The 22,468-nt window shown below is 49.9% G+C and overlaps 1 protein-coding gene across 6 annotated transcripts in view; it reads left to right on the top strand.

Annotated features, from left to right (window-relative positions):
- The window catches only part of LOC123110955 (SAGA-associated factor 29 homolog A), a 63,862-nt gene that overhangs the window by 28,974 nt on the left and 12,420 nt on the right, over nt 1–22,468 (top strand). For 3 of the 6 annotated variants that reach the window (XM_044531613.1, XM_044531611.1, XM_044531610.1), the window contains exons 5-7: nt 298–380; nt 12,825–12,884; nt 16,662–16,812. In XM_044531613.1, coding sequence (XP_044387548.1) covers nt 298–380; nt 12,825–12,884; nt 16,662–16,812 — 294 coding nt within the window. Of the gene's footprint in view, nt 1–297; nt 381–12,824; nt 12,885–16,661; nt 16,813–20,741; nt 20,840–22,468 lie in introns of those variants that run through there. The other 3 variants (XM_044531614.1, XM_044531612.1, XM_044531615.1) reach the window with 2 other exon arrangements.

Raw genomic sequence — 22,468 nt, 5'->3', positions numbered from 1 at the left:
AAAAATCTTTTAATGAGTACTTCTACTCAAGGTTTTTTAAGAGCTAGGCGCTGAGTGAGTGTTTTGCTTCCGCCTTGCCTTTTTCTGACCAAAGCGGAGTGGAGCTTAAGCACAATTAGGCGCATGTTAAGCGCTAGGCATTAATCTTAAGCGCGCGCCTAGTTTTTCAGTGCTTGTAATTGTGGTGGATGATTATGCTTGAGTTTGAGAACTTAGCTCTTCATTTATTGTTCACGTTAGTTCTTCACATATTTGTGTAGTTATTTAATGTCGGACACTTGTGCTCTGTCGTTTCAGGTTGCAGCTAGGGTAAAATCGGATGATGAAAAAGACGAGTGGTTTGTGGTGAAGGTTATACATTTCGATAAGGAAACAAAAGAGTATGTATATGTTTTATTTCTTCCTGTCTATTCGGCAAATTATTTTTTGTGATATAATAGCTGGTATGGAGGAAATAGCTTATGTTGAATTGAGTGAGTGTTAGGTAATACTCCCTCTGTCCGAAAATAAGTGTCTCAACTGAGACACTTATTTTGGGACGGAGGGAGTACTAGTTAATTGTTGTTGGGGCTGTCTTTTTAGTTACTGTTACTTGAAGAGGAGTCCTGATGCCGTGAACCTTTTTACTTTTTAAAATACCGAGGTAGACAAAACACCAATAAATAATAAGTTGAAGGTTTTAAATTACTGGGGCACGATTCCACAATTGAATACAAACAGGGGAACAAACAGAGTAGTTGATGCATTGTCCAGAATACGATGTAAAATACACACTTTGATAGCCTGCTCTGCTAAACCTGCTTGGTTTCTGAAGTTGTTGCTAAGCTTCATGCACTAGCTAACGCAACCAAAAGTCCGAACTGATGGAAAGGGCTAGGCAATCCACATATACACTTCAACACCCCCTCTCACATGTGACGCGGAAAGTTAACATGTGGATAGACTCGGAGGTATGGCTCAAGAGGCTCATACATGGACAAAGGGGGGGCAGCAGCAATTTTTAAATAAATTGCGAAAGCCAGGACTTGAACTCAAGACCTTAGCTCTGATACCATGCTAAGCTTCATGCACTAGCCAACGCAACCAAAAGTCCGAACTGATGGAAAGGGTGGAAAGGGCTAGGCAATCCACATATACACTTCAACAGTTGTGACCAGTTACGAAAATGATCTCAAGTGAAAGGACCTACTAGTGCAATTAACTACTACTCCTCGTACTGTTCTTAATTACACTTTACAGCAAGGTGTACTCAGGTACAAAAACAGAATTGTTATTGGAAGTTTGGAACAGACACACCTCTCAGAACTAAACCGGTGTCTGCTTTGCATAATTCTGAACTTGTGGCCATTCTGTATCCTAGGCCTAATATATAAAGGCACCACAGGGTGGCCAAATAGACTAGACATAAACTGGTAGGCTAGGCAAGAGACCATGAGGGGATGGTCCGGACACCCGTGGCAGGGGCGGTCGAACCGACCGTGGCGGGTGGTTGGAGATGCTGTCTGATGGTCCTATTGGGCTTGTTGGGCTTGTTGCCGACTGTACTATGATGATTTAGCACATGGGGAGGAGCGTCCATAGTCATGCCCTGAGGATGTAGCCATGCCAGTGAACCTCGTTAATAAACCTTTGTGTTTGTGTGATTGCTTGTCCTTGTATGATCGACGTGTGCCTTGGATTATTTGATTGGGGCCATTAAAGCTATTGACAATATACGACGAGGTTTTCTATGGAGAGGAAGGATGTTGTCTGGTCGCTTGGACTAGGTCCTGTCGCCCTCTTGAGCTTGGAGGTTTTGGTATCTCTATTCTTTAGTACCTGGGTTGGGCTCTCGGTATGATAAGTCTCTTGTTACAAAAAACAGACCTCTGCAAACTATGGTCGGCCTTCCTCATTCATGTTGCTCAATCTGTGCGAGCTTTTTTTCTATGGCGGTAGTTTCCGAGGTCGGAAATGGAGAACACTTCTCAATGGATAGATGGATACACAGGCAAAGAATTGCTGACTTGGTCCACATTTGTTTCCCCATGCAACTTCTTTATTTGGTCCATGCCTGGAAGTTCAGCCTCAAAAGAAGTCACGAGACATGCATGGACGACTCAAAGCATCGGCTACTCGATTGGTTGCTCCCGATTTATGCACAGTGAGATAGTTAAGCCTCTCAAGATATGCTGCCCATCTTGCTAGCATGCAACCAAGTGCTTTTGATTTCTAAAATGCTTAAAGGATTGATGGTTAGTGTAAACGATGAATTGTTTCCACAATAAATAGACTTTCTAAGTTCTTAAAGCTCTAAAAATAGCATAAAATTCTTGCTGATAAGTACTCCATTTTTGCTGAAAACACACTTCATTTTATTGAAAATGTAGAGGAGTGCAACAAGCAAGCCTACTGGGTGACAAAAATACAAACAAGAGTCTAAGGGGCTGTTTGGTTCTAAGTCTAACAATGCCACACTTAGCCACTGTTATGGTGCTGCTAGAAGGAGGGCGCGAGAGGGCCGGCCGGGGACCTTTCTGCCCACGGCCGGGCAAGAGGGAAGGGATTTCCTTCTTAATTCTTGCTTGATTAGATCGATACATCTCCTCTCTTTATATAGAGAGGTTTACTTGACTCCCAAGCAAGGCTTACTTGACCCCTAAGCAAGCGACCCTTATCTCTCTAATTAACCCTAAGACTAATGGGCCTATTAGGCCCATTACGTACTCTAACACTACACCCCATCTGGACATGCAGCTTGTCCTCGAGCTGCAGCCTAACCAATTTATAACCATGACTCGACGCAACACAAACCAAACACCTAAAAACAAGCCTTTTACATCTCAGCTTGTTTGATTATTCTCAACCTGAAATGGGCTGGGACGCTTTATTTTGGACCCCTTAACAAAAAGTGGACACCATCCGCACGTCGGACGTGCACGTGTACAGCCACCTTGATCCCATGGACACCACTTGGACAAATGGAGTGCATGTGTATGACCACCTGGAAGTGGTCCCAAGAGTGACCAGCAGAGGTGCCCTCGCGGCGGCCGGTGGCGGAATGCAGTGCTGCTACGCGGTGCGCTGCTGTCGGTGACACCATGCCTTCTCCCTGCCGGACGGGTGTTGGTTTGCACCGCACAGGGAAGAGTGGAGGGCTTGCGATGGAGAATGACGAGGAGGGGTGCGCCCCCCTAATCGCCGATGTCGCAGACTTTGAGGTCGCTGCCCGCGGGGAAAACAGCATGCCCGCCGCCCGTAGGGGAAACCGCATGCCCAAGATCCCCGACGCAGCGGATGAGATCGAGGTCCTTTGCGTAGCGAAGGGCAACTTGGAGGAGCGGCAGTTGCAGACCACGCATCTCCCGCACACGCCGACGCGCTAGGAGGCCGCGCGCAGCAGCCTGCATCCTCACCGCCGCCGACACGTGGCGAGTAGCGATCCAAGATGAAAACGGTGACGGCGACGGCGGGGATTGGACTTGGTGAAGCGGGACTCCTGCCGGTGCAGTCGATGCGGGACCGGAGCTGACCGACGGTGGCTGCTGCAGCTGCAGCGGCTGCTGCGGCGGAGCGCCGGGCGCGGTGGAGGCCGCCAGGAGCGACGGCTGCCACTGCAGCCAGGGCTGGGCGGTGGTGGCGATGGATGGCTGCTGCAGCGGCTGCTGCAGTGGCCCGGCGAGCGCGGCGAAGGCCGCCTGGTGCGGCGGCTGCCATGGCAGCCACAGCGGCGCGGGGGCGGCGATGGGCGCTGGAGGCGCGGCGGGAGTTGGCGCTGGCCACTGCGGCCACTGTGGGGCGGCGGCGACAGCTGCAGCGTCCCAGCGAACGCCGCGGAGGCCCCTGGATGCGGCGAGTACCACGGCAGGGCCGGCGGCCCGGTGGCGGCGGCCGGCGGCAGGGGCTGGCCAGGTACAGACTGATCCCCTGGACGGCTGTGATGAGGTCGTTGAGGACCCCGGTGATCTCCTCCGGGGTGTAGGCGGCGTCCGGTGGTGCGGTGGAGGGCGCCGGCATCTGGGCGGTGGCGGCGCCGGAGGATGCGACCAGCGGCGCGGACGGGGAGGGCAGTGGAGCGGTGTAGATGGCTAGCGGCGCGGTGGTGACGGTCGGCAGCGGAAGCGACGGGGTGGACGGCGGCGAAGACATGATCGGAACTGAGCTACCTGATACCAAATTGTTATGGTGCTGCTAGAAGGAGGGCGCGAGAGGGCCGACCGGGGCCTTTCTGCCCACGGCCGGGCAAGAGGGAAGGGATTTCCTTCTTAATTCTTGCTTGATTAGATTGATACATCTCCTCTCTTTATATAGAGAGGTTTACTTGACTCCCAAACAAGGCTTACTCGACCCCTAAGCAAGCGACCCTTATCTCTAATTAACCCTAAGACTAATGGGCCTATTAGGCCCATTACATACTCTAACAGCCACACATTTTTTTCAAACTTGCCTAAGGTTAGTTGAATAAAGTTGGAGCCACAGGTCGGCAAGCTTAAGGGAATCTTGCGACACTATGAGTATGGGATGTGGGGCCCTAGTGTGGCAAAAAACACCATGCCTAACAGCCTAAGGTGTGGCATGAACCAAACACCCACCTAAGTTGGTTAAACTTGTCTAACCTTAGGTGTGACAACTTGAGGCAACCTTAGTCTGAAACCAAACAATCCCTGGAACAACACTAGAACACACTCATGGGATATCCCAGTTTCCAAATGTGGAAATAATTGACCCTTGTAGAGTACAATGTGGGATGAGACTTGTAGTAGAAGACAAGTCGTAGCATGTTTAAATTATTCTACTCTTATCTCCTTATATCTACACAATTATACTTCTAACACCTAACAACAATTCCCTAAGGCCATTGGCCCCAGCTTTTGCCTAAAGCCTCACTTTCTCTTTGATCCTGGCCACCACAGAGGAGGTGCTTGGCCTGGCATGCTCAAAAATGCACTCGTTGCGTTGCTTCCATATCAACCAGCAAGTGAGCAGCGTTATGGAGGCAAAACCCTTGCGCAATGGCTTTGGCGTGCGGTGGTGAGAGAAATGCCACCAGTCCATGATGGGTTCCCCTGAGCCCAAAGTCAAGACGACGTCTCAAACCAAACTTGCTGTGAAAAGGACAATCAACAAGCAGGCGTTTGCATTGTTTCCTAATGCTGATCGCGAAGGAGGGAGGTAGGCGCTCATGTGGTAAGTTCCGGCTTGCTAGTCTTTCAGCAGTCCAGCAACGGTCCATGGTGGCGAGCCAGAAAAAGAACTCACAACATGTTTGAGCGTGTTTGGTTCGTGGGAGTTAGAGATGGGGAATGGCAGTTGAGGTGTAAAGAGACTAAAAATCCACTGATTGTTTAGAGAGATTGGAAGTTTAAGTAGGAAAGGAAATGGGAGTTGAGGGTGCCAATTCCCACCGATTTCTACCCATGGGGACCAAACAAGCAATGGGAGTAAAAGTCTATTTCCCACGCCTAATCCCTCGACAAACTCCTTTGTGCAAACTCCCATTCCGCTACCCAAAGGTTACAAATAACCTCGTGTGGCGCCCACGACCTCCAGTTTAGCTTCCAAGATCTCCAGTTTAGCTTCCAAGAACCAGAACACGAGGCGCCAAGGAAGGAACCAGGGTAGCAGGAGGGGGCGGAGTAACAACCGCTCAAGCTCCACCTCAAATTAAGCGAGACTCATCGGCGAGTTGAAGTTTGCTAACAGCAAGCCAGAGCTTGAGAAATTGCAGGAGCGCAACAACTGAGAGGTTGCCACGGATGTCCTGCACCCAGGTGTGTCTGGTGAGGCCCTCCGCCACCGTCCTCTTCTTCCGGGTGTGCTTGCCCATCAGCTCGTACACCTCCGGGGGCAATTTCGAGCAAGCGGTCTTCCCCGAAGGCATAGTGGTGCCGTTCCCCACCTGCATCAGGGTGGAGGCAAAAGAAGAGACTTTTATCTGCATTGCTGAATTGGAGATCGAGGTTGAACCAAGGCCCACTGGGATTAGTGCTTCTCAGCAGGAGCCATCTCAACCTGAACCACAACCATGTGCACTCCAGGTTTGGAATATCCAGCCCGCCAAGGCTCCGACTTGTACAATCATGGCTCCAGTTGCCGCCATTGGTAGTCCCAAACCTCCCACAAGAAACCTTGTTGAATTTTGTCCACGGCTCAAATGAAATTCTTATGAGGTGCCATGGATGGAGGTGTTAAAGTTGTGTCGAGTATTAGTGTACAAGGTAGGTTACAGTTGGACTCTGAGCTGTATGGTGTGTAGATAGGATTACGGAGTGTCCTAATAGAACACTTGTATCCTAGGCCTCATATATGAGGGGGTAGACACACGATGTAACCTAAGTCAACATAATAGCATAGGTACGCAGGGGGAGCCGCTCGGTGTGTGCCGGCGCCCAGGTGGCCGGTGTGCGGTATTGTGACGGTGTCACGGGGAGGAGCGCCCGTAGTTAGTCCTAGGGGATGTAGCCATGACAGTGAACCTCGTTAACAAATCTCAGTGCCGTGCTCATGTGATTGCTTGGTCCTTGGTAGATCAACTATGCGCCTCGGATTTATTCTAACAAGTGGTATCATGAGCTAGGTTGTTTAGAAGTCGTGGCTGCAGAAGTTGTCACAGGGTGACGCCCGTCGACGAGAAACAGGCAGCGGTCGTCTTGTCCACGGAAGCAATCGAAAATAGGCTAGAGACTCGGCAAGATCAGATCACGTGCGGCAGATGCGATCCGATAGCGTGCAGGACGCAGAAACCTGTGGCGGCGGCGGATGGATCGATCAAGGGCAGGGCTGGTGCCCTGGCGCGTGCAACGGCAAGGCCCATGTGCGGGCGCTAACGCAGGTGGTGCAAGGCCCATGTGCGGGCGCTAACGCAGGTGGTGGCCCAAGCGACTAGGCCGAAGTGGCATGGTGGACACAGGCCGACTAAAGCGCACGGGGTTGCGGTGATCTTCAGAGTCGATGAGGCTGGCTAAGCTACATGAGATTTGTTGGTAAAAAAGAAAGAAAGGCCTAAGTGCCTTGCGGCACATGCAAACGAACGTGCTTGGTGTCCAGGAGCAGTTGGAAGATGAAATAGCTTGTCTTGGCTGCTAGGGGCACATGGACTAGTGCTAGCGATGGATAAGGAAAATAATTTTGCAAGGAATCATGTTTGCACGGAAGGTTTTTCTGTCAACATTGCCAAGGGGGTTAAGAGAGTATGTGACGAGGATGGCAACAGGTGTAGGAGTCTGGAGCGTGTCGTGGCAGGATCATGCATACACAGGGGCATGGAGATGTGCAGGGCGGACACGACGCAGGGTGAAGCGCGGTTGCAGTTGGACAAGTTCGGTTGGGGTCAGACATATAAGGCGGACGACCTGGACAGTCTGGCGCATCGACGTGGATGTCGGTCAAAGCAGAAGATGGCGGTGATTTCAGCGTCTATGGCATACGAGCGTGATGCTGATGGTGGCCACCTTCTGGGGCGTGGAAACACGTGGTGCATGCCTGAGGGCTTGTGTGGCTTCGACAAGACTATGCCGCGGAGTTGATTTAAGGCAGTGTACACATGAGAGCTTGAAGTCGATAGGGTGCGGGGTAGCATGGCCAGCTACATGGAGTCATGTTGCAGTTGGAGCTGGAGTCTAGCGGAAGACTTCACTCTAAGCTGATGGAGGGGCTACGACGTAAGAATTCGGAGAATCGCAGCCTATTTTAGCGGGAAAGCGAGAGACACGTGGTTCAGACTGGGTACCAGTGGTCTGATGAAGACGTGATACTCGGCATCGGTCGGTGATGATCAGTGGTTCTCTGTAGTGAGGGTTGAGTGGTGTGGGTTCGCGACCTTGGGAGAATCGGCCAGGACAGCAGAGGTCGACGCGGAGCGGCGAGGCGTGCGGTAAGCACGGGCAGTGACAGGCCAAGGCACTCGTGGTCAGACATGTGGTCAGACAAAGTGTGCGGAGGGTGCTGAAGCAGTGTTGGCGAGTACCAGATTCAAGTTGGTGACTAGATCTATCGAGTTTGACATGTCTGATGAATGAGTGGACCACAGGGAATCTGAGAAAGTGGCGGAAAGTCTGAAATTGTCAAAAGCTGAGAGTACATGGCTGTATATTCTGTGGTGTTTGGTGCATATGGCAATGTGCGGATGACAAATACAGAAGGAGGCAGAGTGCTATAGCTGTGGGGCATGTAAGAGACTATCCGGAAAAAAGGATGAGACAACTGCGATTTTGACTCAGGGTGACGGTGAAATTTCTTCAAGTTTCAGACAGGCGGCCAAGAAAGAGTGGTGATGTTGAGTTCAGGTAACTCTTATATGTGGTGTCCAATAGGTGAGTTGTTCACTTTCATGCAGATCAGTGATCGGTGTGTGATGGTGTCGAACGGATACCCCGGAAGTTGGGATCACAAACTAGAGTAACGAGGAACTTAATTTTGCTCGAGTGTTGACTGTGAAGAAGACGAGAAGGGACTAAATTTGCAGGTGGAGGCACATGGAGTTTGGGAGTAGCAGCGGTGCTCATGGCGTATCTCAAGTTCAATGCACATGGAGGTTCAACGCATCGATGAATCCAAGATGATGGAGAATATTCGCCAAGGTGGAGTTTGTTAGAGTTGTGTCGAATATTAGTGTACAAGGTAGGTTACAGTTGGACTTTGAGTTGTATGGTGTGTAGATAGAATTACGGAGTCGTGTCCTAATAGGACACTTGTATCTAGGCCTCTTATATATGAGGGGGTAGACACACGATGTAACCTAAGCCAACATAATAGCACAGGTACGCAGGGCGAGCCGGCGGCGTGTGCCGGCACCCGGATGGCTGGTGTGCGGTATTGTGACGGTGTCACGGGGAGGAGCGCCCGTAGTCAGTCCCCGGGGATGTAGCCATGACGGTGAACCTCGTTAACAAATCTCGATGCCGTGCTCGTCTAATTGCTTGGTTTGCTTGGTCCTCGGTAGGTCAACTATGTGCCTCGGATTTATTCTAACAGGAGGTAAGCATCGAGTTGACCATGGCGACCCTCCCTGTGTTGGACATAAGCTTCGCCTTCCAGGAAGGCGGTCTGTTGGCGATCTGGTCGACGAGGCATTGCATCTGGTTGCTAGACGGCTTGCTCATGGTCAGGGGGATCCCTAGGTAAGTGATTGGGAACTGGCAACCAAATTGCAAGCTGATCGGTGTCTTCTCGTCGTTGCTGTAATTGATGGCAGCGGTGGCGCTCTTTTCATAATTGGTACCTAACCCAGAAGTATCGCCGAAGAGCACGAGGATCTCCTTGGAGGCAAGGCACATGCCTGCCGTCAGGTTGCAGAAGAACCACTGTCATCCGCGTACAATAAGAAGCATGGGAAAGCATACGATGCTGGAATGGCGCGATCACACCACAGCGAGCCGGCTCAAGCCGGCGACCACCAGCTAAAAAATCTTTGGGGAAAGAGGGCGCAGCAGCGCGAGCACACCACAGTTGAGGGCATGAGAGTCATGAGCTGGCTCATGGCGTTTCATCGGGGAATGAACTTGGGTTTGAGAGTATTGTTTAAACAACAACAACAACAAAGCCTTTAGTCCCAAACAAGTTGGGGTAGGCTAGAGGTGAAACCCATAAGATCTTGCAACCAACTCATGGCTCTGGCACATGGATAGCAAGCTTCCACGCACCCCTGTCCATAGCTAGCTCTTTGTCGATACTCCAATCCTTCAGGTCTCTCTTAACGGACTCCTCCCATGTCAAAATCGATCGACCCCGCCCTCTCTTGACATTCTCCGCACGCTTTAGCCGTCCGCTATGCACTGGAGCTTCTGGAGGCCTGCGCTGAATATGCCCAAACCATCTCAAACGATGTTGGACAAGCTTCTCCTCAATTGGTGCTACCCCAACTCTATCTCGTATATCATCATTCCGGACTCGATCCTTCCTCGTGTGGCCACACATCCATCTCAACATACGCATCTCCGCCACACCTAACTGTTGAACATGTCGCCTTTTAGTCGGCCAACACTCCGCGCCATACAACATTGCGGGTCGAACCGCCGTCCTGTAGAACTTGCCTTTTAGCTTTTGTGGCACTCTCTTGTCACAGAGAATGCCAGAAGCTTGGCGACACTTCATCCATCCGGCTTTGATTCGATGGTTCACATCTTCATCAATACCCCCATCCTCCTGCAACATTGACCCCAAATACCGAAAGGTGTCCTTCCGAGGTACCACTTGGCCATCAAGGCTAACCTCCTCCTCCTCACAGCTAGTAGTACTGAAACCGCACATCATGTACTCGGTTTTAGTTCTACTAAGCCTAAACCCTTTCGATTCCAAGGTTTGTCTCCATAACTCTAACTTCCTATTTACCCCCGTCCGACTATCGTCAACTAGCACCACATCATCTGCAAAGAGCATACACCATGGGATATCTCCTTGTATACCCCTTGTGACCTCATCCATCACCAATGCAAAAAGATAAGGGCTCAAAGCTGACCCCTGATGCAGTCCTATCTTAATCGGGAAGTCATCGGTGTCGACATCACTTGTTCGAACACTTGTCACAACATTATTGTACATGTCCTTGATGAGGGTAATGTACTTTGCTGGGACTTTGTGTTTCTCCAAGGCCCACCACATGACATTCCGCGGTATCTTATCATAGGCCTTCTCCAAGTCAATGAACACCATATGCAAGTCCTTCTTATGCTCCCTATATCTCTCCATAAGTTGTCGTACCAAGAAAATGGCTTCCATGGTCGACCTCTCAGGCATGAAACCAAACTGATTTTTGGTCACGCTTGTCATTCTTCTTAAGCGGTGCTCAATGACTCTCTCCCATAGCTTCATTGTATGGCTCATCAGCTTAATTCCACGGTAATTAGTACAACTCTGAACATCCCCCTTGTTCTTGAATATTGGTACTAACATACTCCGTCTCCATTCTTCTGGCATCTTGTTTGCCCGAAAAATGAGGTTGAAAAGCTTGGTTAGCCATACTATCGCTATGTCCCCGAGACCTTTCCACACCTCAATGGGGATACAATCAGGGCCCATCGCCTTGCCTCCCTTCATCCTTTTTAAAGCCTCCTTCACCTCAGACTTCTGGATGCGCCGCACAAAACGCATGCTGGTCTCATCAAAGGAGTCATTCAGTTCAATGGTAGAACTCTCATTCTCCCCATTGAACAGCTTGTCGAAGTACTCCCGCCATCTATGCTTAATCTCTTCGTCCTTCACCAAGAGTTGGCCTGCTCCGTCCTTGATGCATTTGACTTGGCCAATATCCCTCGTCTTCCTCTCCCGGATCTTAGCCATCTTATAGATGTCCCTTTCACCTTCCTTCGTGCCTAACCGTTGGTAGAGGTCCTCATATGCCCGACCCCTTGCTTCACCAACAGCTCGCTTTGCGGCCTTCTTCGCCATCTTGTACTTCTCTATGTTGTCTGCACTCCTATCCAGGTATAGGCGTCTGAAGCAATCTTTCTTCTCTTTAAGCGCCTTCTGGACATCATCATTCCACCACCAGGTATCCTTATCTTCGCTTCTCCTTCCCCTGGACACTCCAAACTCCTCCGAGGCCACCTTACGAATGCAAGTCGCCATCTTCATCCACACATTGTCCGCATCCCCTCCTTCCTCCCAAGGGCCCTCCTTAAATACCCTCTCCTTGAACACCTGAGCTACCTCCCCCTTGAGCTTCCACCACTTCGTTCTAGCGACCTTGGCACGCTTATCCCGCTGGACACGAATCCGAAAGCGGAAGTCAGCAACCACCAGCTTATGCTGGGGTACAACACTCTCCCCAGGTAACACCTTACAGTCTAAGCACGCACGCCTATCTTCTCTTCTCGAGAGGATGAAATCAATCTGGCTAGAGTGTTGGCCACTACTAAAAGTCACCAGATGTGATTCTCTCTTTCTAAAGAGGGTGTTAGCTACAGTCATGTTGTAGGCTAGAGCAAAGCTTAAGACATCTTCTCCTTCTTGATTCCTGATGCCATAGCCAAAGCCCCCATGCGCCCCTTCAAAACCTGTGTTAGATGTACCCACGTGACCATTGAGGTCTCCTCCTATGAAGAGCTTCTCACCAATCGGTATACTCCTAACCATGTCTTCCAAGCCTTCCCAGAACTCCCTCTTGGTGTTCTCATTGTGGCCTACTTGCGGGGCATATGCGCTGATAACATTGAGAACCAAGTCCTCAGCTACCAGCTTGACCAGGATAATCCGGTCCCCACGTCTCCTGACGTCTACCACTCCATACTTGAGGCTCTTGTTGATCAAGATGCCTACGCCATTTCTGTTTGCAGCCGTCCCCGTGTACCACAGCTTGAAGCCGGTATCCTCCACCTCCTTCGCTTTCTGTCCTCTCCATTTGGTTTCTTGGACGCACATGATATCAACACCTCTCCTCACTGCTGCATCAACTAGCTCCCGAAGCTTCCCTGTCAGAGACCCTACGTTCCAGCTACCTAAGCGAATCCTCCTAGGCTCGGCTAGCTTCCTTACCCTTCGCACTCGTCGAGTCAAATGCGAAGACCCTTGCTCATTTTCCACTACATTCGGGCGCCGATGTAGCGCGCCACTAAGGATGCGACGACCCGATCCTCGCTCACTTGCCACCGTATCCGGATCAAGATACGGCGCGCCACTTGGGGGGTGCCGGCCCGGCCCTTGCCCATTTTCCACCACACCCGGGTTCCGATGTGGCGCGTCGCTGAGAGAGTATTGTTTACGTGCGATATTTCTTTACCAGGTAGACTATCAACTTCTGCATAAGTACAAATGCAATTGCCATGGTCATTATATGAAATACAATTTATAGCAGGTTAGCCTATACTATTCAGGGAAGTAGTACTCATTCACTCTTAATGAATTTGCAGATTTGAAGTATTGGATGAGGAGCCTGGTGATGATGAAGAGAGCGCCCAAAAGTTTGAGAGGTTTATGTCACAAAAATATATTCCCTTTGTGATTTCTTTGTAGTGTACGGGCGAAAAATGTTATTCTTGATCTATTCTGAAATGTCCTCAGAACACTGCTAATCCGTGAATTAATATTCCGTGTACCTTAGTTAGGCGAGTTAAGCAAATATTTGACTAATAAAGGGCCAATTTTGTTTTGATGTGTGGAGCTGTTCTTCACCACAAGTTAGGCCAGTTAAGAAAAAAAAGTTAGGCACTTTTAAGCTATGAACCAAACAAGCCATGAGTGTACTTGACCCTTGTCAATTGTTATCCCTGTCCGAATATGTAGCGCTCTCTGACTCTTAAATCATGCACTTTTCACCTCTAGGCTTCTCTTTCTGCCGTCTAAACAGCCATATCGTGGATCATTTCCTAGCAGCTACACATATACTCCATCCGTCCCAAAATAAGTGTCGCTGATTTAGTATAACTTTACTAAATCAGTGACACTTATGTTGGGACGGAGGGAGTACATCTTAAATTTTGGATATTTGACTGTTTTTCAATATGAGGGCACATGTTGAGGACACGCTAGCTTCTGTGTTGCCCTTCTGCTGGTAGCTTGAATGCTGTCTCCTTGGCAGCTATGCATCTACAGAGACCATTGAATTTTGATTTTGGTTGCACAACTTTTATTTTCACTGTGTGTCCCTGCTCCCTTCACATGCACTATTCTTTCCTTGTGGTACATTTATTTTTTTATTTTTTTACTTTTTTTTGAAAAGGAGGATTACCCCCGGCCTCTGCATTTGCGCGATGCATGCAGCCATTTTATTAATTATTCACAAAGACCTTACAAAGTAGTACATGAGGTAGTCTGAAGCCACCATCCTAGCAACAACTGTCGCTACTCCTATCCACCTGATGAAGGGGTGCCGATAGTCCGAGCCTAATACCAAACAGACATCGCACAAATGCCTAACATCTAAAGCCAGAGGCCCCAACCAAGCCACATACCGGGTTTGGGGCACAAGCTGGTCCGACGCACTCTGTGTCGTCGCCGCCATCTTCCATCAATCCATCTTCAGAGTAGAAACAAATGCACCGACTTTGCCATGCCTCTCTGCCATCGACGCCACCATGACGCCAGACAACACACTCCTCCTGCGCGAGTCCATCTCCGCGCATCGGACGCCGAGTCTCCACAGCTCCATGTCGCCGAGATCCGCCGCCATCAATGTGTGAGATGAAGCACCGCTCCACCAAAGAATCCGTCCTCTGGTCCCTCGATCACGTGTGTACCTCCAAGAATGACGCCCCCAAGGGGGGAACGACACCAGAGCGCCGCCATCATCCGATCATCTGATCTAGGGTTTCCCCTGTAGGTAGTAGAGAGTGGCCTTGAACTTCTCCACGGAGATGCCTTCAAGAAGGGAACGACGCAGATAGCGCCACCACTGCCAGCCTTGGCAGTACCAAAAGCAAGTTTTCACCCAGATCTGTTCGAAGGAATCCAACTCTCGTGCACGGCCGCCGCCACCACCAGGCCGAGCACACGCCGCCGCCGGCACCTCCACGGTGCCCACAGGCCGCGAGACTCGCCGCCACTACGCCTGACAGGCAGCCACGGCTAGGCCGGAGACCACCCAGATCCAATCTGGGGTCAAGAGCCCCAGGCCGCAGTCGCTGTGTAGGTGGCACCACCAGACGGGGACATGCCCTCCACCCCGCCGCAAAGCGAGCCGCCGCCGGAACTTCGAAGTGCCGCGTCACCAAGCCCACCGGGAGCGACTGCACCGCCGCGAGGAAGAAGGGAGAGCCGCGCCAGGGGAGAAGCCCCGCCGCCGCCGGCACTGACCGGGCTATGCCCGGCGGTGGTCCTCGGCACGGCGAGGGGGAGGGGAGGGTGGATGAGGGCCGGCGGCGTGGCTAGGGTTCCCCTGTGTTGCCTCCGAGAGGGACGCGGGGGACCGGGGGGGGGGGGGGCTTCGAGTGTTCATCAATGATGCATTCCACAGCAACCAAAAGAGAACAAATGTAATAGAACTCCAGTTTTTGAGGCGGTGTTAATAGGGAACCACATTTTTTTATCCCTTTCCACATAACCACAGCCTTTTGGATATTAGGCAACACAGCAACCAAAACAGAGGAATGGCACCCTTTTGCCAGATGTTCACTGAACATGCGGGCCATACTGCTAAGATTTGGTGATCAGAGAGGCAAAAGGCTGGGTTAGTACGGTTATGTGAAAAGAAAAGAAAAGGAACTGTGGTTTTGCCTGAGCACATCCGGATTAGGTGTGGTCCTGTGTAATTTACTCAGATAAAAAATGTTGACGAGTTTCGATGTTTTGAGGTACCTTCATTTGTGGTGAGCAGATCAAGTGATGCTTTGCCTTTTTGCCACATAAGTATTACTTTTTCTTGAAATTAATTTTCTTCTGATATTATTTTCCCTACTAGTGTGTAATGAAAATTTCCCCCTAATGATATGCCGGAAGCCAGCTTCGGGAGTAGATGAGACCCATAAGAAACTATAAGAAATAGATGTAGTTGAGGACACCTTAAATTCGGCGATGCTGTTTGCGTATTTGATATGCAGGGCTAACTCTGAAGAAGCTGCAAATGGTATTTGTGAATTGATTACTAGTAGATGAATACACCGGGCCCTTTTGGACTATTTGACAGCAATGAACTAGCTAGTACTCCCTCGGTTCACTATTATAAGATGTTCTAACTTTTTTATGATTCGGATGTATATAGACACATTTTAGTGTGTTTGTTCACTCATTTCAGTCCGTATGTAGTCCATATTGAAATATCCGAAACATCTTATATTGTGAACGGAGGAGTAGTTTTTTATCGGACATAGTCAGTAGTTTATATCAGGCATAGTCAGCAATGAGCTAGCCAAACATATGGAGCTTTGGGATCTTTTGTCAGAGACAGTACTGAAACCAGGAGTAGAGGACTGGAAACTCTTAGCCTGTGGACATTATTCGGCCAAGTCAGTCTATAGAGGTTTTTTTCCAGGGAGCTACCCTTTTTGAACCTTGGGTTCGCATCTGGAAGACCTGCGAGCCGTGCAAACGCCGTTTTTCATGTGGCTAGTGGCGCACAACAAATACTGGACTGCTGATTGTCTTGCTGGCATAATATGTGTATCTGAGCGCCTGAAACCCTAAGCTTTTGTCGTCCAAAATCCACTACTTTGAATTTGGTTTTTGAATTTCTCGTCAGTTCTGAACTTCAGTTAGACAGATCCCTGAGATAAGGCTTGTAGGTGGCCGGGTGTGTGCCTTGTAAGGGTTCTTACCCCTTCTTTTCCTTCTCAATGTAATAATGCACAGGTCTCCTGCGTACTCGAGAAAAAAAGATATCCAGCGCTGTGATATGCTTCATCAAATTCTTAGTTAGTTCAGTTGAATTATTTGTCGGTCTGGACTTTTTACATCCAATAGTAGATTCTTGCTAGACTTTAGAGCTTACCTACTTGTGCATCTTCAAATATTCTCAAAATTTATGCACCCACCCTTGTATCTACAAATTTGCTTTCCCCTTATTTCTTAAAGGTCCATCCGATCATTAAATCTCTCAATTCCACATCAGTTGTCATATTGTACTATTTCTACATCTTGTTCTTTTTTATTTGTATGAATTTCAGTGAGACCACAGCTGTTTTATTGACTTTCCTTTAAAAAAATCTATATCCTTGCAATAAAAAGTTTTATTGGTACACTCTGGGCTAATTTGCCTTATCCTTAATGTCTGCGGCCCATAAACTGATGCTGTTCCATCCCAACCATGTGTACAGGAAATACAAGTTGCCTATGTCATATATTATTCCATTTCCAAAGAAAGGAGATCCGTCTAGTGCTCAGGATTTTGGACAGGGTCGGCAAGTCTTAGCTGTTTATCCTGGCACAACAGCATTATATAGGGCTACCGTAGCCTCTCAACGTAAGGTAACATCTTAACATGCACATGAATCCTCGGCAGATCATCAATTCTTCATAATAATGTGACTTTTTGTTCTGTTCACAAGGTTGGACATCCATATGTATGGTGCCATTTTATTCTGTGTGAAACAGTCTCCTTGATTGTTAAAACCATTTAAATGGAGGCTACCTAGGAAGTGGGAATTTTAAACTTATATAGGCTAAAAGGTGGGGAGTAATCTGAACGTCAGAATATTTTGTTATCATAGGATCTTCCACCAAAGTAGTGAAACTGCTAAGCATTGATTGGTGCTTACTGATAGGCGAAGCTTGTTATAGTGTATTGCCTGTTATTCATACGCATCATGTACCCTTCCATTAAAGGACAGACCCTGTGTTAGAAGCTCCCACACCAGGTGGGGTCTGGGGAGGATTATACGAGGCAAGCCTCTTCCCCATGCACAGTGCAATGCAGAGAGTCCACGTCGAACCCGGGACTCCTTGGCACAAGTAGGGATTACTTCACACTGCGCCAGGCCTGTCTTTTTACCCTTCCATTGTAATGCTTAAATTAACCAACTTCAACATATTTAACAAATTCGAAGAACTTGGGAGAATTGCATGGTCATAGTGTTAGCTCTCATTTTCCCTCCATATGCTCCAGATAATTAATGGTACCATGGCGTTCAAGGAATTCCTCTTGGATTCATGGACTCTATTTCTGGCCTCTTGCCACCAATCCCGGAATTCAGGAGCATTTTGAGGGATGACCTTGCTCAGATTTGCCCAAAAAAGCACTGAACTCCAAATGATGGTCACTACACTGGAACCCATGAAGAGATGATGAGCGGATTCTTGCGCAGTTTGTAGAAACAGCATGCAGCATTGTGAGGCAAACCACGCTTAGCGAGACGGTTCGCTGTCCAGGCACGCCCCCTAACGACCAGCCAGAGAAAGAGTTTGCATTTTAGAGGAGCCCAAGCCTTCCAAATGGTGCAGGCAGTACTACACATGACAGATGCAGCGAAGTGTGCTTTATAAACAGATTTGCGGAGTAAGCAACACAGAAAAAGCCCGATGAACCGGAGGTGCTAGGGATCCACCCGCTCCTCCCCAACTCCTCATGCGTCGAACCCCCCCCTCCCCCCGCGCGCGCGGAGCGGCCGGGGGGAAACCCTAAATCCTCCGCCACCAGCCCTCCCACCCTTCCTCCCCCCTCCCTCGCTGCCGCCAAGGGGCTCGGCCCGGGCAAAGCTCGACCGGAGCCGGCGGCGGTGAGGATTTCGCGTCCCTTCGCATGCAGGAGTTGGCGCGGCGGAGCTCCTTCGTGCCTGGGCGCCGGTGCCGAGGCTGGGTCTCGGGCGGCATGGTGGGTGGAGGCGCGTGCAGAGGTGGCTGTGTCGGTGGTGTGGCTTGGGCCAGATCTGCAGGGCGGCCAGATCCGCAAGGCGGCCGCCTCTCCCGACGAGGGCCGCGGCGGCGCGGGTTGGCCTTTGCTGTTGTGTTCCGGAGTAGTGAGGACTCCGATGTGGTGGTGCCTGCTCGTGGGTGCTCGATCCGTCGGGCTCGGGTGGCTACAAGCGGCCTGGGTGGTGCACTAGCCGGCGAGGCGTCTGCAGCGGCGGGTGCTGCTTAGTGGAGGGGTGTGGGTGGTGGTAGCCCATCCCTTCTCCCGGGTCTTGGTCAGCGACGCGGTTGTGTGCGTTGCGGAGATGGCCGGACTTGAGGCTCGTGCTCGGGCGGATCGGTTTGGGGCCCGAGACGGTTGGAGCTCTCGCTCCGAGTAGGTGATGGTGGGCTTGATCCGGGTGTATCCGTGGGTGGTCTCTCCCCTCGCGGATGCGGTGGTGGTCCAGTCGCCCCTATCTGTCGGCATATCGGCGTTGTTGATCACGGGCATGGCGTCATGCGAGAGTGCTCGGCGACGGCCGTTGGTAGTCACGGGGTTGTGTCCCCCCCCCCCCCTTCCCGGTCCATCGGGACTGGCTGGGAGGTGTGGTCGTGTGGAAGCCGCCTACCGTGGAGGCATCAACCCAAACTTCGTGACGGATGCCGGGTTAGGAGTGAAAGGAGACGCCTTTTACTCTTCCTCCGTTCTGTGGTTGGTGCACCATGATGTGGATGATGGGTGGTGGCTCGGACATGGATGCCGGGGCGGCGGCTCCGGAGGGTGGTCCGCATGGTTGGCTCTCCGGCGAGCACCATGTTGGTGGTGGTGGCTTTTCCTCTTGGTCGTGTGGATGGCAGGAGGTATAGCGGTGGTGGCCCGGGCACGCTCCTTATCTTTGGCAGTGGCGTCGCCCCGATCCGGACCTGGAGATCTGATCTCGCCGCACTTGTCCCGAAGACCTGGTGGGGGCACAGGGGAGTTGCCGAACGAAAGCTCCGCGCTTTGTCAACAACGACGGCGACGCTCGCGGGCGCCGTTCTCTTCCCGAAGATGTCGTTGTGGTACTCCTCTCCGTATCAGAGTTCCTGGTGAAGACCCTTGTCCCTTCTGGACTCGACGGCGGTGACACTTTGCGCCGTTCTCCCTCCTGGGCGTTGTCGTGGAACTTAGGTGTTTAGGGCTTTGTGTGGCGTTGTTTTATGCTCTTCCAGTGTACTCTTTCGGTAGCATAGTCGCTTGCGTTCTGTGGGATTCGTTTATCTTGGGATCGGCATTGTATGAGGTTTACCTCACCATCTTGTATCATTCAGCCGTGTACTTGTTGTGGTTGTTGATTTATATATAAAGCGGGCGAAAGCCTGTTTCAAGAGAGGTACCTTTAGGATTCCATGACCTTTGTCTTCAGCACCTTGTATAATCTGAACTTCAGAAATCACCTCCCATAAGGTTAAAACCTGATGGAAAATACGAATATTTATTTTCCCCTTTATGTCCTTATAATCCTGACTGCACTGACCATTGCTTTGGCTACTGTTCTTCTCTCCCTGGCGGCTGGAGGCACAGAACTGAAAACTTCCGGCGTGATATCTTATACTGCTGCGCCATTGATCCATCTATCGGTCCAAAAGAAACATCCATTCCCATTACGTGACTCAACACGAGCAGCAGCATCGAGTAGACGCCTTTCATGATTTTCCAAAGGGTTTATCAAGATGCTCCACACACGATTATTTGATGTACGTGCCTTCCAAGCCCAACGCAACCGGAGCACGGAGCTCATGATCTTTAGGTCCAGAATGCCTAGTCCTCCGCTCTCCTTCGGACGACAAACTTGATTTGAACTCACCAAGCAGTGGCCGCCTTTTACCACATTAGTACCTTTCCAAAGGAATGCTCTGCGGATTTTGTCAATGGCCTTGAACACCCATGGTGGATGGTCAAGGGACATTAAGTGAAAGATTGGGATGGCTGATAACACTGCTTGGACTAAAATTAAATGACCGCTCTGGTAGAGGAATCCAGTTCGCCAGAGCCCTAATCTGTTTCTCAACTGGTCAATCAGGCTCTGAAAATCCTCCTTACGAAGCTTCTTCTTCTGCCTGCTCCCATGCCTTCTCAGCCCCGTGTGCACGCTGCTCCGTGCTGGCTGCAGCTCTCTTCCATCTCCTTCCAGCGACACGTCCAGGCTGCTCCTTGACGGTGCTACTGGTTGAACTCTATTCCCGTCTTGCTTGAAATTAAGGGTGACGGAGGTAGCACTGCCAAGCAGCAACTATGAGGACATGAAGGACACACATGTCGGTTCGCCCTTGGGTCGCGAATCAGACAGCAAATCTGGAATGAATCAAACGAATTCGAATCCCAATCTAGATCGATCAATCTAGATCAGAGTTCGACAATGGTTTGAGCAAATCTGGTAACTCTGACTCTGACTAGACATACATTGCAATCTTGTAGTTTTGTGATGTGTGCAAAAAAGGTTAAGAAGACACTCTGTAAAGTATGTGCTTATCTCAGCATTTTGAACATGCACTATTAATATTTAGCGCTATTGCCAGTCATGCAGGTGTTCTGTTATGTACCATAGATGGACAAATAAGGGCTCTTAGCAGTGTTCCCGATACAAGACATGGTAGCTGTTATCTCTTTGGTGTAGAAATGCATGTGGATACTTGGAAGGATCGAGAAGAGGTGTCTAGAGGGGGGTGATTAGACACTAAGTGAGAAAAGTTGCAGTTTTTAATTTCTTTAAGTTGAAGTGGAGTTTTGGCACAAGTTTAACAATCACAATACATATCAAGCAAGAATGCAAAGAGTATATGAGCAGCGGAAAGTAAAACATGTAACTTGCAAAAATGTAAAGGGATGGGATTGGAGTGTGCAAACGCAATTGGAGACACGGATGTTTTTGTTGTGGTTTCGATAGGTGGTGCTATCGTACATCCACGTTGATGGAGACTTCAACCCACGAAGGGTAACGGCTGCGCGAGTCCACGGAAGGCTCCACCCACGAAGGGTCCACGAAGAAGCAACCTTGTCTATCCCACCATGGCCGTCGCCCACGAAGGACTTGCCTCAGTAGGGTAGATCTTCACGAAGTAGGCGATCTCCTTGCCTTTACAAACCCCTTGGTTCAACTCCACAATCTTGTCGGAGGCTCTCAAGTGACACCTAGCCAATCTATGAGACACCACTCTCCAAGAAGTAACAAATGATGTGTTGGTGATGAACTCCTTGCCCTTGTGCTTCAAATGATAGTCTCCCCAACACTCAACTCTCTCTCACAGGATTTGGATTTGGTGGAAAGAAGATTTGAGTGGAAAGCAACTTGGGGAAGGCTAGAGATCAAGATTCATATGGTAGGAATGGAATATCTTGGTCTCAACACATGAGTAGGTGGTTCTCTCTCAGAAAATGTATGCTGGAAGTGTAGGCACGTTCTGATGGCTCTCTCCACGAATGAAGAGTGGGTGGAGGGGTATATATAGCCTCCACACAAAATCTAACCGTTACACACAACTTGCTAATCTCGGTGGGACTGAATTGTCAAACTCGGTCAGACCGATTTAGAAAATAATGTGACCATTAGGGTTTTCGTTGGGACCGACATGCAACTCGGTAGGACTGATATGGTTAGGGTTAGGGTATAACGTAATCTCGGTGAGACCAATTACACAAACTCGGTGGGACCGATTTTGGTAATAAGCTAACTAGAGAGTTGGTTAGGCAAACTCGGTGGGGCCGATTCGCTCATCTCGGTTGGACCGAAATGTTACGAAGAGGAACAGAGAGTTTGCATTGTAATCTCGGTAGGACCGATTACGCAAACTCGGTGAAACCGATTTTGGTAATGGACATACACAGAGAGATTACAATCCCTTCTCGGTGAGACCGAGATCCCTATCGGTGAGACCGATTTGCCTAGGGTTTGTGGCAGTGGCTATGACATCTGAACTCGGTGGCGCCGGATAGAAAGAATCGGTGGGACCGAGTTGGACTTTTGGTTTAGGTCATATTTGGATGTGAGAAGGTAGTTGAGGGTTTCGGAGCATATCACTAAGCACTTTGAGCAAGCAAGCCATTAAGCAACACCTCATCCCCTCTTGATAGTATTGGCTTTTCCTTTAGACTCAATGTGATCTTGGATCACTAAAACAGAAAATGTAGAGTCTTGTGCTTTGAGCTTGAGCCAATCCTTTTGTCCTTAGCATTCAAAGGGGTTCCACATCCTCTAGTCCATGCCACTTCATTGTTGAACTTATCTGAAACATACTAGGTAAAAGTGTTAGTCCA

The sequence above is a fragment of the Triticum aestivum genome, chromosome 5B, assembly GCF_018294505.1.
Source record: "Triticum aestivum cultivar Chinese Spring chromosome 5B, IWGSC CS RefSeq v2.1, whole genome shotgun sequence".
NCBI classification, from domain to species: domain Eukaryota; kingdom Viridiplantae; phylum Streptophyta; class Magnoliopsida; order Poales; family Poaceae; genus Triticum; species Triticum aestivum.
Note: the sequence above shows the minus strand (reverse complement) of the source record. Positions and strands in the feature narration are given on the sequence as shown.